The sequence below is a fragment of the Manduca sexta genome, chromosome 9, assembly GCF_014839805.1.
Source record: "Manduca sexta isolate Smith_Timp_Sample1 chromosome 9, JHU_Msex_v1.0, whole genome shotgun sequence".
NCBI classification, from domain to species: domain Eukaryota; kingdom Metazoa; phylum Arthropoda; class Insecta; order Lepidoptera; family Sphingidae; genus Manduca; species Manduca sexta.
The window spans coordinates 4,773,044-4,786,634 of record NC_051123.1 but is presented as its reverse complement, the minus strand read 5'-3'; the positions used below and the strand labels follow the sequence as shown (position 1 = coordinate 4,786,634).

Genomic DNA, 13,591 nt, shown 5'->3' with positions numbered 1-13,591 from the left:
ATTAAGCTTCCGGCTGAAGGACATGTATCCATGACTAGGAATAAATTAAAAAGAAAATATTGTCAGTGTCATATTTGACATATGTATGATAGGTAATTTGTTTACGTTACGATTTCCAATTAAATCGTTCTTCCACGATATTTCGCAATACTTTTATACACTGACACAGAGATAAATATCAAAATAACGCTAACGATTGACGAACACAAATATTAACCATGGAGAACCTGAAAAACATATGGAAACCCGAACGTAAGTTGTTGACAATGTTTACTGAAAAAACTTTGGGATTTCTTTATCAAAACATTGATAATTGCAGTTTATCGCATACAAATGGAGGCGCCGTTGCCTAAGCGAGTGGCTTGCGATAATTGTCCTGACCGACCTGAATTTTATGGGAAGGAATATCACGGAATAATGGGGCACAAAGAAGCGACGCTGTTGCTTGAAAATGAACCGAACGGAGCTTTTTTAATCAGAAAAGGGAAACAGAGTAATGATTTCTATACTCTAACTTGGAGGTAATTGCGATATGTATATACCTTGGTATTTAAATCTGTATTATCAAATGTATGTACATAAACTTTGCCTGATTCTAGGAGTGGGTTAATCAGAATAAAAATGGTATTGGGGTTTTGTCCATATTTTATTTGGATACTGCGGCCTTATAGACAGCCTAACAAGATGTCCTCAGAGTTAGCATCAAATGTTATCTTATAAAAGTACAAACTTATAAAATTATCACTAAGATTTTTTAAAATAAATAAACTATTATAATATATTACTTATAGTAGTGAAACTTATATTATAACTCCTGTGGTAACAAAATTTAGTATATCTTCAAAAATAGTTTTAATAAAAACTTACCAGCTTAATGTTTGCATATTTTAATTAATCCAATTAGAATTCAAATTGTGTCTTATTAGGTACCTATGCATATAATTCACATTAGGTATTTTTTTTCTAGGTTCAATGATAAAATCCATCATTATAAACTTTACTATGATGGTACTCACTATCTAAAAGAGAAGAGATACGATACTGTCTATGACTTGGTCGCAGACGGCTTGATCGCATGTCACATGGAGATTAAAGCCCATCATATCTTAGAGATGATCAACTCTAGAACTAATTATACTGAAAGTCCATATGTAACACTGAACAGGAGGAAATTGAACACATTGTCTAAGATACAGCAGTAAGTGTTTCTAGAATATTAAATAATATATTGCATTCCCTTGCTTGTTAAACTATGGTCAAAATCCAATCCCTTTGAATGTAGTATTGACTTGTTATTTTGCTTCAATAATGCAAATGATTTACTTATTAAAGGCTTTTTCTATTTCTTTCTCTATCAGAGCATCAAATAGATCCAGTCCAATCATAAACAGAATTGACTGTAAAGACATTGACATAGACCCCAAAAAGCCACCATTCAATCTCACACCAATGATTGAGGACAATCCATTGGTGATCAAGTATTCCAAGTCACATGGGTTTAAAGTGCACACATTTAAGGGTCTAAATTGGTGTGAACTTTGTGCGAACTTCTTGTGGGGATTTACAGCGCAAGGAGTGAAATGTGAAGGTAAGTTCCAATTTCATTTGAATAGAGGTGAAAAGTGAAGTGAAGCAAATATACTTCATTTTTATGTATTGAATCAATTGTATTAATTATAAAATTATATTGGGTGTTTTTTAAAGGAATGGTTGTCAAATACAGTGCTAGGTATGCATTGCATGCGTAGAAGGTAGGCCTCATGCTGCCGTTGATGCCGAGAGCGTCCTTCGGTTACGCGGGGGCTTCTGAGCCCCATAGGAGACGGGCCGCTACAGGCGGCACCGCGCAGGGACGACTGCGGACGAAAACTTAGACATTTCGGTCGGAGGAAGCCCACAGTCGTCCCTAATGCGCCGAAGACGGCCACCGCGGAGTTTTAGTTGGTATGCCGTGCGTGTATATAGGTTAGGGACTCGGCCCGGCGGTCACCCGAAGGTCAAGATCAAATCCGGGTGGCTTAACGCCGGGCTGTAAGGCACGGTGACCCCAACATAACCGCTCAGTCGCCCCCCCCGAAGGCTGGGCGGTAGTCATAAGGCACTTTCTCCGCGAACACAAAAAAAAAAATATGCATTGCATAAATATTTTGTTTTCCTTAACTGGTTATGATAAAGAAATCTTCTTATCTTTCTTGAATCTTGCAATATAAAGTAGTGCCATGTAAGTTGTCTTTTCGAAAAGATACTAATATTAGGTTAGAAAATTAACATTGCAAAAAAACCTTTTTTATGACTTAATAAAATTATTATGAATAATTTTGGTAATAAGACCAGTACATTTCCAAAGAATGATGTCTATTTACTATATTGGAGTATAATATTTTTTCTGCTGAACAAGGAGGTTTCCTTGATAGAGTATTAGTAGTAGTAGTTGTTTTGTATACAGATGTGGGATGTACCTCTATCCCATTAATATTTACGTATAAAATGCTAGCTAATGTAGCTAAAAATAAATATATAAATTATATTGTTTGTAAAAGATAAAAAATGTGTGTTGGTCTTTAAGATATAGTTTGATGTGAAATTAAGATAAGATAACATAAATAATCATTCCCTTTGTCAACTATTACATCAATGCTAGTACCTTGACCAAACTTTTTGGGTGAAGGGCCATATACCTTGGCATGAAAGTCTATATTGTAAAGTAAACCAAATAATTTTTTAAAACTATTCAGTTTGATGATTTTTGTATTAAAGTAGGCTTTAACTTATTAAATACTGCAATTTAAGAGCTAAAATAGTGATCAATTTATTAATATATTTTTAAATAACAATTGTAATGTTTTTTAAATCAATACTTCTTACAATATTGTGCTATATCTGTTTTTTTTATTATTTTAGATTGTGGCTTTATAGCTCACATAAAATGCTCAGAGCGAGTGCCAAATCAATGTGTTCCGGATCTAAAGAAATTGCGAGGCGTTTTTGGTATCGACCTCACCACGTTATTGAACGCACACTCTAGCACTCTGCCATTTGTGGTGAGGAAGTGTGTGAACGAAATAGAGAATAGGGGAATGGACTCCGAAGGCATATACAGGGTGTCCGGATTTGCTGACGAGATTGAGGCTTTGAAACTGGCTTTTGATAGAGGTAATTAGGACTAGAATTAAGATTTCGGAAACAATTTTAAAAATATACATAAATGACCCTAATATTTGTATAAAAAAATCGTATTTATAAAGAAGTTTAACATTCTTTTCAGAAATACAAACAACTAACTACGTATCACATTACGTAAATTTTACCTTTATAATACTAAAATACATAGACAATTATCTTTTTTATAAACAAAATTTTAAGGACTCTCGATTCTATAGCTAGTTTAGATAAATAAATTTAAAACTACCCTCTTTTTTCAGATGGCGAGGCAACAGATCTCAGTGTGTACAGTAATATCAACGTAGTGGCGGGCACACTGAAACTGTACTTGCGGTTGTTACCAGTGCCACTTATAACTTACGAGGTGCACCCAGTGTTGGTGCAAGCCATACGTGAGTATTACTAACATGTTATAACTGAAGTGACGCATTTCTCTTTTGTGCTTATTTATTTTCGCAATGTTAATGGTTTCTAAAAGCCTATAGGATTCACTGCGGTATTTTTAAAACTTAATTACATGCGAGCTTCGTCTTAAAAACTAAGTTGGTGTGATGTAACATCGACTTCTTTTTTCTCACAATTTCATTCCTAATTCTTAATTTAATTAGTTATAAATTTAGTCTAAAGACTTGTTTCGTAAGTAATAAATACTTTTATAATGTTTACAGAAGCTAAAACGACAGAGCAACAGATGATAATGTTGCGTGAGTGCTTGGATCTGTTACCGCCGGCACATTTCAACTGTCTCCAGTACATGGTGCAGCATTTACACAGGTGTGCATTATCAATGTGTCATTTATAATTTGTTTTAGCTTTAAAAAATTAACCTTAATTATTATCACAACATCACGCATTTTATCCCCGAAGGGGTATGCAGAGACGCAACCATGGCACCCACTTTTCGCCAAGTATGTTCCGTCCCATGATGTGATAGGGGGCGAGCCTATCGCCATATCGGGCATAAATTCCAGACTCCGGGCTGATACTGAGCAGAAAAACCCAAATATCACTTTGCCCGACCTGGGATTCGAACCCAGGACCTCAGAGCGCTGCCGTACCGCGCATGCAGTACAACTACGCCACCGAGCCAGTCATAGTCGAGTCTTAATTATTATGTAACTGTTTTTTATAATTTATGTCAGTAAATGAATATTTTCGTAATGATATGATAACTGGTGATTATTTTTTTTTGTCAGTACGAATATTATGGCTTAAAACACTAAAATCCAGAGCCGTTTTAAAAAACTATTTTCATTCCAGAGTCTCTCTACAAGCGGAAGTAAACAAAATGAGTGCACACAACTTGAGCACGGTGTTTGCGCCAACGTTGGTCGCCACTCCGCCAGCCATCACCGACTTGGCGTTCGAAATACGCGCTCTACAGGTGCTCATAGAATACTGCCCGCAGATATATTACGGCAATCAATAGAATCTTGATTACTATAATTACAATATATTATGGTAATTGATAAGGAGACTTGATTATGATTAGTGCTAACAACAAGTGCGTGAATGATGGCACGAATGTACACGAATCCTTTAGCGAGTATGAATTAGCAAGAAAACTTGCAGTCCGCAAATAATTTTTTGTCTGTAAACAATCAGGATAAGCCGACTTCTGCAAATCTTGCAGTTTGCAGGACATGCGGCAAGTCGAATGTGTATAGATTTATGAAAATATCTATCATGTGTGTCTAGAAGTTCTTGATCAATATATTCCTGCAAGAACTTGCTAGTCTAAACTTAGCATTGCAATGTCGCAGGAGTCTCACTGTTAAAAAGCTAGTAGGCATTAGGTAATTTCATGAAGTTCACTTCCCAAGAAAACCCAGAAGCGCGCAGGAGTTTGTTACTACAGTGGGTTTGTTTATTAAGTTGAAAATGTTTTCATGTGCCAAACTAAGAACTTTTTTAGCCAACCACGGCGAAGGAAAAGCATTGATTGTGACTTCTGGATAGCTTTGTTAGTTTATTTGAGAAAAAATAATGTGTTTCAAATTTTGAAACAGTTTTACCAGGATTAAAGACACGCTTTATATTTTCCCGGGATAAAATGGAGCCTATATTTTAAGTAAGCCTCTAGCAATGCATCGGTGAAAACTGCATTCAATTCCTTGCAGTACTTTTTGCGTGTTGCGTGTACATGCATACAGACACATATAAATTCTAAAAACTGTTGTTTTGGCTTCTGATGCTCTAATAAAGAATCCTATATTAGGCTTTCTTCAATATCAATAATGTTCAGATATCGGCCAGTTACAATTTAATTATATGTAAAGATCCTAAAGATATCCATTGATATATAAGTTTTGCTGGACAAAAATAACTTAAAATGATTCATAAGACTAAGCCCATATGTATAAAAACCACGTGCACAACTATAAAGGGTGCTACAAAACTGCCAGTTATGTGTCAACAAATATTGTAGTATTTATATTTTTGTTAGGTTTATTTTTCATGTTTTATATGATTACATGAATATCCAAGACTTAATATTTATGATCGGACGCATTGCCATATTTTAATACTAACAATACTCAACATAAGTTTTTTCTGAACAAATTAGCACTTTTAGAAAAATTTCAATGTTGTTTTGTTTCGTAAACAATTCACTGATACATAAATATATATATAAACGAATGACTAAATAATTAGTTTCAATGCATTCTCTATGCAAATGTAAAACTATTATTACACACTGCCATGAACTAAATATTTGAATACATTTTGAATTTATTTCGGTCGCACTTATTGTGCTGTATATATAATTATAAACGTAGATCTTACTAAATTATTAATAAGACTTACTTTGTAAACTCCTGAGAGGAGCTTAGGCTTCAAAATTTTTAAATGATATAACACTTTGATTGAGGTATAAAAATATACCATAACATTAATTAAGCTACTAACTCTTAGAAATGTATTTATTTAAAAAATAGTTCTAAGGTATTTTATACCTTAAAAATAACTTGTATCAATATAAACCATAGAACCTAGAAATATAGTTACTTCATTGATATGAATAGTTTCCAATGCAGGAAATATATTTGGTCCTTCGAGCCGGATCAAAATTGACTAAATCGTTATGTATGCTTGAAAATTATGTTAAACATGGTTTTAATTTTCGTAGTTCATAAGTGAATTAATAGTTTAAACTTTAAGTGATACCAGATTTCAAACTACTGTAGCTTGCACTATCCAGTGTCCTTAAAAGGAAAAAAAATATTAGCAACATTTTTTTTTTACCTTTTTACTTTTATACTTATTTTTATACGTCATGTCTCAATATTCTTTAGTTTAATTAGTCACAAATATAAAATAGCGTTTTTTTTTAAAAGAACGCCTATAGTTATTTAATACAGTTGCTATTTTTGGCTATGATTATATTTATAATCAAACTAACGCGTATATTATTTTAGCGTGTTAATTATAGGAATAACAATTAAGTTATGTCAAAGTATTCCACGACGGAATAGAACGTCAAAGCTGTACTGATATACTTTTTATATTAAGCTACTAAATATAAGTATTTAATTATAAGTTAAATCGCCTAATCGCACTAATGGCAATGTGTATAAACTGTGGACGGGGAAATCCTAGATTGAATTCTCGGATCCAGGCAAGACTTGGCTTTTTTTAATATGATATCCCTGGACTGAAATTCGTATTCACAAACAATACTAAGAGGAGTCCAAGAGCGCCCAAATGTATTGTCGGGCTATTTTACAGTTTTATTTGTTTAGCTTTGTTTATCTGACAGTCGACCATGGGCGCCGACAGGGGAGTGTAAGTAGGTGCATGTGCAACCTACCCAGAAATAAATCACAAAAAACATAAGTCTGAATAAATCTGCAACAATGGGAATTATCGACCAGAAGTTTTTTTCCGCGCGATTTGAATTTGAAAAAAAACTTAATGATTTTATGTAGTATATGCAGTTGCACCTCCCTGAAACTAATCTCGGTGGCGCTCATGCAGCCGACTGAAGTAATTACTAAAGTAAATATAGGAAGAAGTATTTCAATATTAGCCAATCTCAGCGTCCCAAAGCCTATGCACTGCCAAAGCTGTGATGCCGAAAGTACTGAAATAGATTTCCTATTATAGCATTCCTTCGAACTTAGCTAAGTAACGTTTGTGAATATGGGCCTATATCTACCAGACTAAACTAGGGTTAGATAGGTCAGTAGCAAAACATTAGCCAATTTTTTTCTGCATTTAGAAATGTGTTGGGTTGACCCCACAGATGGTATAAGATCAGGTGGAAACACTTATATATAAGATTAGAAATCTCACAAATTACTCATAAGTATTACTGTAGCGTGCAATATTTGCTTTCGGTTTAAAATCATGGAAATGTGATATCGGAATGTCGATCTTTCAAAAAGAATAATTTTAATATACTAGCCATTCCAGGTTGTAACTTTAAGTTTTAAGTCACTATTGTAGTATTATAAGTTGTTTTATACTGAATAAAAACACATACTCTCAAAGAAATATTGGATATTTTATTTCAAAACCATTGTAAGACCAACCATCTGAATGTTTTTAGAGGGGTGGCCAATTTCTATAATTGAAGCGGTGTCTTTCTAATCAGCATATAAATTAAGAAGAGATACGTGTCAATTTTAAAATAATGTCAAGTTTTAAATGTGGTGGAAATCATGAAAATATTTAGTGTAACAATTTATTTCATTGTAATAAAATGTATATCACACAGTAAGGACATCATTTTTTCCTTTTCTTTTTTGGCACAACACTATTAGATTCATCTGATTTTTGAAACTTCTTTAGATCCGCGCAAAATAATACCTGTCAAAGAAATATATATTTATGAGTAAAGGTAATAGACAATAAATGGGATTTAAATGAATGAACATTAAATGATGCTCATGTTGCATCAAATGATGCGTTAAAAACATTATTGAGTTTCAGACAAGAGATTATTTCCTCAAAACCCTATTATATTATGCATATACATTTTAACTGCCTCGGTGGCGTAGGTATATTACGGTACGACTGCAGTGCTGAGGTCTCCGGTTCGATTCCTGGGTCGGGCAGTGATATTGTTTTTTTTACTGATCAGCGCGAGGTCTGGAATATGTCCCCAATATGGCGATAGGCTCGCCACTCTATGACATCATGCAGAAAACACACGGCGGAAAGTTGGTGCACCAGTTACGCCTCTCCCTACCCTTTCGGGGATAAAAGACGTGAGAGTATGTGTCTTGTCCACTTGACTCAAATAAGGAATAAAACACAGATTTTTCGTCAATCGGAAAATCTCACTGCGCTTTGGATGCTAATAGATATTTATTATCTCACGAGTCGAACCGACAGACGATGTCCTATCAACTATGAATTACCAGCGCGAATTCTGTCAATCGCTGAAATTAACTTTTATTAAATTTTCCAACTTTCCGCTCAACTTCCTTAATTTTTTCTTTCATAAGATCCTTCTCATGACAGTAACAAACACAACAAAAAAATAATGAAATTGGTCCAGCCGTTCACGCGTGATGGCGTGACCAAGGGAAATAGGGATTCATTTTTATATATATAGATTTAAAATAACTACATGCGGTTTTTTATAACTACAACAAGAATACATTTTTAAAGCAAATTTCTAATTACCGTGTGAGCCCATCCAGCCATATCTCCATATAAATTTCTGAAATGATCCCCAATTTCAGCATACATTTTTTCAGTGACATTCTTCTTTCCTCGTAAATGGGGCAGATAATTTTGAGCTGCTATTTGATAGACATGGGTGTCTACTGGTAAAGCTTCGAGGTGGTTGAGGGACATTAGACAGATGCAGTCAGCTACCTGGAAGAGAACTTGGAACATTTAAACACAGTCTGAAATAACAATAGGATATTATGCAACACCTTTTCTACAGACTGCCAAGACGAATGTCCGCAGGTTCAAATCCCAAGGGCACACACCTCTAACTTTTCTAAAAAATGTGTGTATTATTTGTGAATTTATCGTTTGTTTTAACGGTGAAGGAAAACATTGTGAGGAAACCTGCACATCTGAGAAGTTCTTTATAGGAATTTCGAAGATGTGTTAAGTCTACCAAACCGCACTAGGCCAGTGTGGTAGACTAAGGCCTAATCCCTCTTAGTAGTAGAGGAGGCCCATGCTCCGCAGTGGGCAAGTATATAATACAGGGCTCATATTATTATATTATTTTTTTTACAGAATAAAAGGCTCTGACAATAAATGCATTGATATTTTCTATACATAAAATGTATTTATTTTTTATTAACCAACTTCAAAAAAAGGAGGAGGTTCTGAATTCGACTGAATGTATTTTTTTTTGTTATTATTACTAAGGTGTTTATGCATAATGCTATTGCCTTATAAAAAGGATGTTTTTACATACATTTTTAAATTGAGAAAGAAATATTAGATTTTTTTTATTGATTATGACATGCTTATTTTTGAAAAATAAATCTGTTATGATGGCGGAATAGTGGAAATTAGAAAGACAAAATAGTCCAACTATTTATTTGAAATACAAAACTAATTTGCAGACTTATTATTTATGTAACAAGATGAATCTGTGATGTATTTTAAAATTGTAAACATCTTTCTTACAGGCTTACCTTAGGTCCAATCCCATGTAACTTCATCAATTCCTGTTTAGCATCTTTGTATTTCATATCTTGCAAGCTCTTAAACCATTCATTACCACCCCATTCTACAATTTGTGTTGCTGACTTTTGTATAAACTTGGCTCTGTACCCAAAACCTAGCTTCCGTTAACTTTGGTTCCACCTAAAAAATAGGTGGTATAATTTGTTCAAATTAGGTGTAGCTGGAATTTGTATGTAACATTTGTCTATTTATGCGATGCACAACACAGAAGTTTTTCAGAAGGAATACATTTTCCCCGATTTTGCATTATTTTTCATTGATGCTTGTATTGGTCATAGCCTGTTATTATATAGCATATAGTCTACCTACCTTAAAAAAAGGGGCTAGCCAACAGTAAAAGTATATTTCAATTTCAACTAGTTGTTCCTGAGATTAGCATGTTCAAACAACCAATATAACTTCAGTTTTATAGATTTAAATATAGGTATAAATTGTTAAAATTAGCTATAAATTATAATGAATATATATCATATTTGTCGTAAATATTTTGCTGTCCTGAATATGGTTGCTTTCTCAATGTATTGTATCCTGTTTATGTAAACTGTACCTCTGGTTGAGCCAATTGTTCAACTTCAGGGAATGCGTAGTATGTCACCCCGTCATGTTTACAAATCTCATCTCCATACTGCGAGCATAGTTTCTCAACCATACTCGATATCCTTAAAAGCAATATATTTTATTTTATTTTATTTATTTATTTATTTAAGGAAAACTTACAACTAGCATAACAAAAAGTAGTAAATATAACAAAAAAGATAAAGGTCAATTAAAAGTTTTCACAAATACAATACAATAATATAGAACAATAATAGGCAGATAACCAGCCTAGAGACCTACATATTTTAAATGTACATTACGATATGTGAAAAAATGCATTGCACAAAGTTTTCTTTTAATTTAGTACAGTTGAAGTTAAAGAGATCAATATCAACATTAGAGGAAACATCATTGAATGATCTGCACGCTCTTATTAGGTACGAGTTCTGCCGATATGCTGATTTAGCAAATGGAACATACAAGAGGTTCGGTTTTCTAACCGTAGTACAAGGTGTGCGCAGTCCGATTTTGCTTAATAGTTCAGGGCTATCAACCCTATATATATCAAATTTATACAATATTGGATTGTTATGTACTTATTCATGCTTATATGTGAAATATTACCTTGAAATGTGATTATTTTGACTACATATAAACGAAAATAGCTTTTCTACTGGCTCTTGGGAGAGCATTCTGATCCCATAAAATTGTTCACATGCTGACTTGAAAAGTCCATCTTTCTCTGACCATTGTTCATAGTATTTACTGAGATTAAAATCAAGTCTAAAATATTGTTCTAATAAACTTTCAAAGATCCTGTTGGCTGTGTTTTTTTGTTTTTTATTTTTAATTATGGTCTGTGTTGTGGTCAATAACGAACCGATGACTTGGTATAGTAAATAATCATTCTCCTGTTTTAATTTCCACACTGTTTTCGAAAATATTCCAGTCCATTCATCATTTTCTTTATTATGTATCCACCTAAAATTTATAATTTGATAAATTTATTTCAATAAAGATGATCAGTAAAATTTGTAAAAAAAGGATTTATATGAACCTAAAACTTTGTCCACCAGACAAAGTACCGAGCAGCTGAAGCTCGCGATGATTGCATAATAATTTATTCCAGGACATTATAGCGTGTACACCATTAATTTAATTTAAAATTACACGAGCTTTTCGTTTTGTAAATAACAATACAAACGAATTGCCGAACCGCGCTAAATTCTAAATTTGACAATTATTTGACAATGTCAATACCTACAATATTTCGTTCGGAAAGTAGCTATTGAAAGATTGGAAGGATAAGGCTTATCACAAACGGTCAGTCCAGTATGATAGGTACAATAATAATTTGAATGTTGTTACTCGCAACATTATATAGCTATACTTCCCATATTTCGTTTTTTAAAATTGTTAGAAATTCGCACTTTTTCATGAGTTTTTAGATTTTATGGACCAAGATAAGATAAGAAAGTCCTTTACGATGGATTTGACGTACCTACCACACTTTCGTATACATGTTGCAAAAAGGATATGGCTTAGTGTTTTATGAAAAGCCGCTTGCCTGAAGTCAACTCTCTCTTGAGGATCCAGCCACAGACAAACTGTGTTTCATAGAAATTATTGTCCAACCTTGGGCTACAGACAAGATGTCTTTTTACAATCGTCAACGCTAACGTTAGGTATCGGTTTGGTTTGATGGATAGGTACGTTTTCGTGTTTTATATTTCCCTTAATGATTTAAGATAAGTAGGCATCTTGTCTACCGCTTCAGAGATTCGAAAACAGGCTTTCTGGATCCCCAGCTTATATATGTTGCTATTAGGCAAAGGAGTCGATGCTTATTACAGTACCCCTCACGATTCCCATCATCCAGTACATGTATGTACATCCGTTCCTTTGAACAGGTAATAACGAATGAGGATAGTACCGCAAAATTCGTAGGCAAACATTCTTGAACTGTAATGTTTATTGTACCCAATATGCAACTTTATAAATAATTAAAAAATAAAACCATTTTCCATCTTAACACTAATTTATTGTCGTCCAGTCTCTGAAGATGAATAAGTATACTTATATCCTATTATGCCTCCTGCGCTAATAATAAGTACCTTTTCTTGTTCTATAAGTTTATATCAGTCATTAATTAATCATACAAGTTTTTCGACATTATATTTCTCATCCAGGGAAGATACTGTGCTGTGTCTGTGAAGACAATGTACTCATTTAAGTTACAAGTGTTATCTCCGTTTTGAGGTCGAAGAGAAAGGGAGACCACTCCGCGAATTCTCCAACGTCCTCCATCCAGAATATAAAGACCTCCTCCGGAATCCCGGTGCATGGACCTGAGCCTTTGCGATCACCTGTAGATAATAATAACATGCGTTAGAATTTAAATCACTAGATGGAATAGAGCACGGAGTGATACGCATAAAATATATAAAAATAAATAGCGTGCAAAGTAATCCTTCAATATAAACAACTTTTAATATTATTATGTTTAAAAACAAAAAAAAAAACATATTTTGATGAGGAAAAAAAACAAACAAGTTAATAAATATCTTTTGTTAGTAGTAATTGTATTGACACCTAGCAAAAAATAGCAGACATATCTTTACCATTAATCAAAGATAATAAATAATGGAATGTTTTTTCAATTCCTTTTTTAATAGCATAATTTTATATTCAATCAGTGTTGTAGGTATAAAGTAGGTACGTACCTGCACATAGCGTCTTAGCAGAAGTTAATTTGTGGAACTCTGGTTTGCTCGCTCTGCACTGCGCCGTGCTCACAACTGGGATTCGAACCATACGTGGTTCCCCTTGACCGCTCGGGCCTAACTCACTGGTACCCCAACCAGCCACCTAAAGCATTAAAAAATCTTTTTATTTCACCGATAAACAGTTTCAAATTAATTAATATTTTACAGAATATATTATATTGTGTTTATACATTTTGCAAAATTAGAACGGAGAAGACATCCTGTTAATTATTCTTTTATACATTTATACCTGTTTGACGACTTTTGTGTTTTTGATTTGAAACAAAAGTTTAAGGATCGGAATATTTAATTATCTAGGAAGGTCGAGAACATATTAGGTATATTATTGGTTTAATTGTATTCAATTATTTTATTTTTAATCTATTATAAACACTCTGACGTTGCTACGGATTACGTAATATGAATTTAGCAGGGTATTTGCAAATACGATACCTACAGCG

General features: G+C 33.6%; 2 protein-coding genes across 2 annotated transcripts; one reads left to right on the top strand and one right to left on the bottom strand.

Moving 5' to 3' along the window:
• Positions 1-7,659, top strand: LOC115443284 (beta-chimaerin). Its single transcript, XM_037436800.1, has 8 exons — positions 1-252; positions 320-521; positions 968-1,198; positions 1,359-1,588; positions 2,902-3,153; positions 3,423-3,554; positions 3,831-3,936; positions 4,423-7,659. Exons 1-8 carry the CDS (start codon positions 219-221, stop codon positions 4,589-4,591), a joined length of 1,356 nt encoding a protein of 451 aa, XP_037292697.1. The 5' UTR covers positions 1-218; the 3' UTR covers positions 4,592-7,659.
• On the bottom strand, positions 7,653-11,647 carry LOC119188817 (N-glycosylase/DNA lyase-like). Its single transcript, XM_037436801.1, is given in 6 exon segments — positions 7,653-7,974; positions 8,797-8,991; positions 9,777-9,948; positions 10,371-10,487; positions 10,990-11,346; positions 11,423-11,647. Coding segments are annotated over 6 exon segments (1,002 nt in total). The 5' UTR covers positions 11,500-11,647; the 3' UTR covers positions 7,653-7,890.
• Between the last annotated feature and the right edge of the window lie 1,944 nt (positions 11,648-13,591).

Excerpts from the sequence above, each read along its gene's own strand:
- LOC115443284 (XM_037436800.1), top strand. The coding sequence starts at position 219 with ATGGAGAACCTGAAAAACATATGGAAACCCGAAC. Across the intron at positions 3,154-3,422 it reads GAAACTGGCTTTTGATAGAG|ATGGCGAGGCAACAGATCTC; the intron begins GTAATTAGGACT and ends CTCTTTTTTCAG. Across the intron at positions 3,555-3,830 it reads AGTGTTGGTGCAAGCCATAC|AAGCTAAAACGACAGAGCAA; the intron begins GTGAGTATTACT and ends TAATGTTTACAG.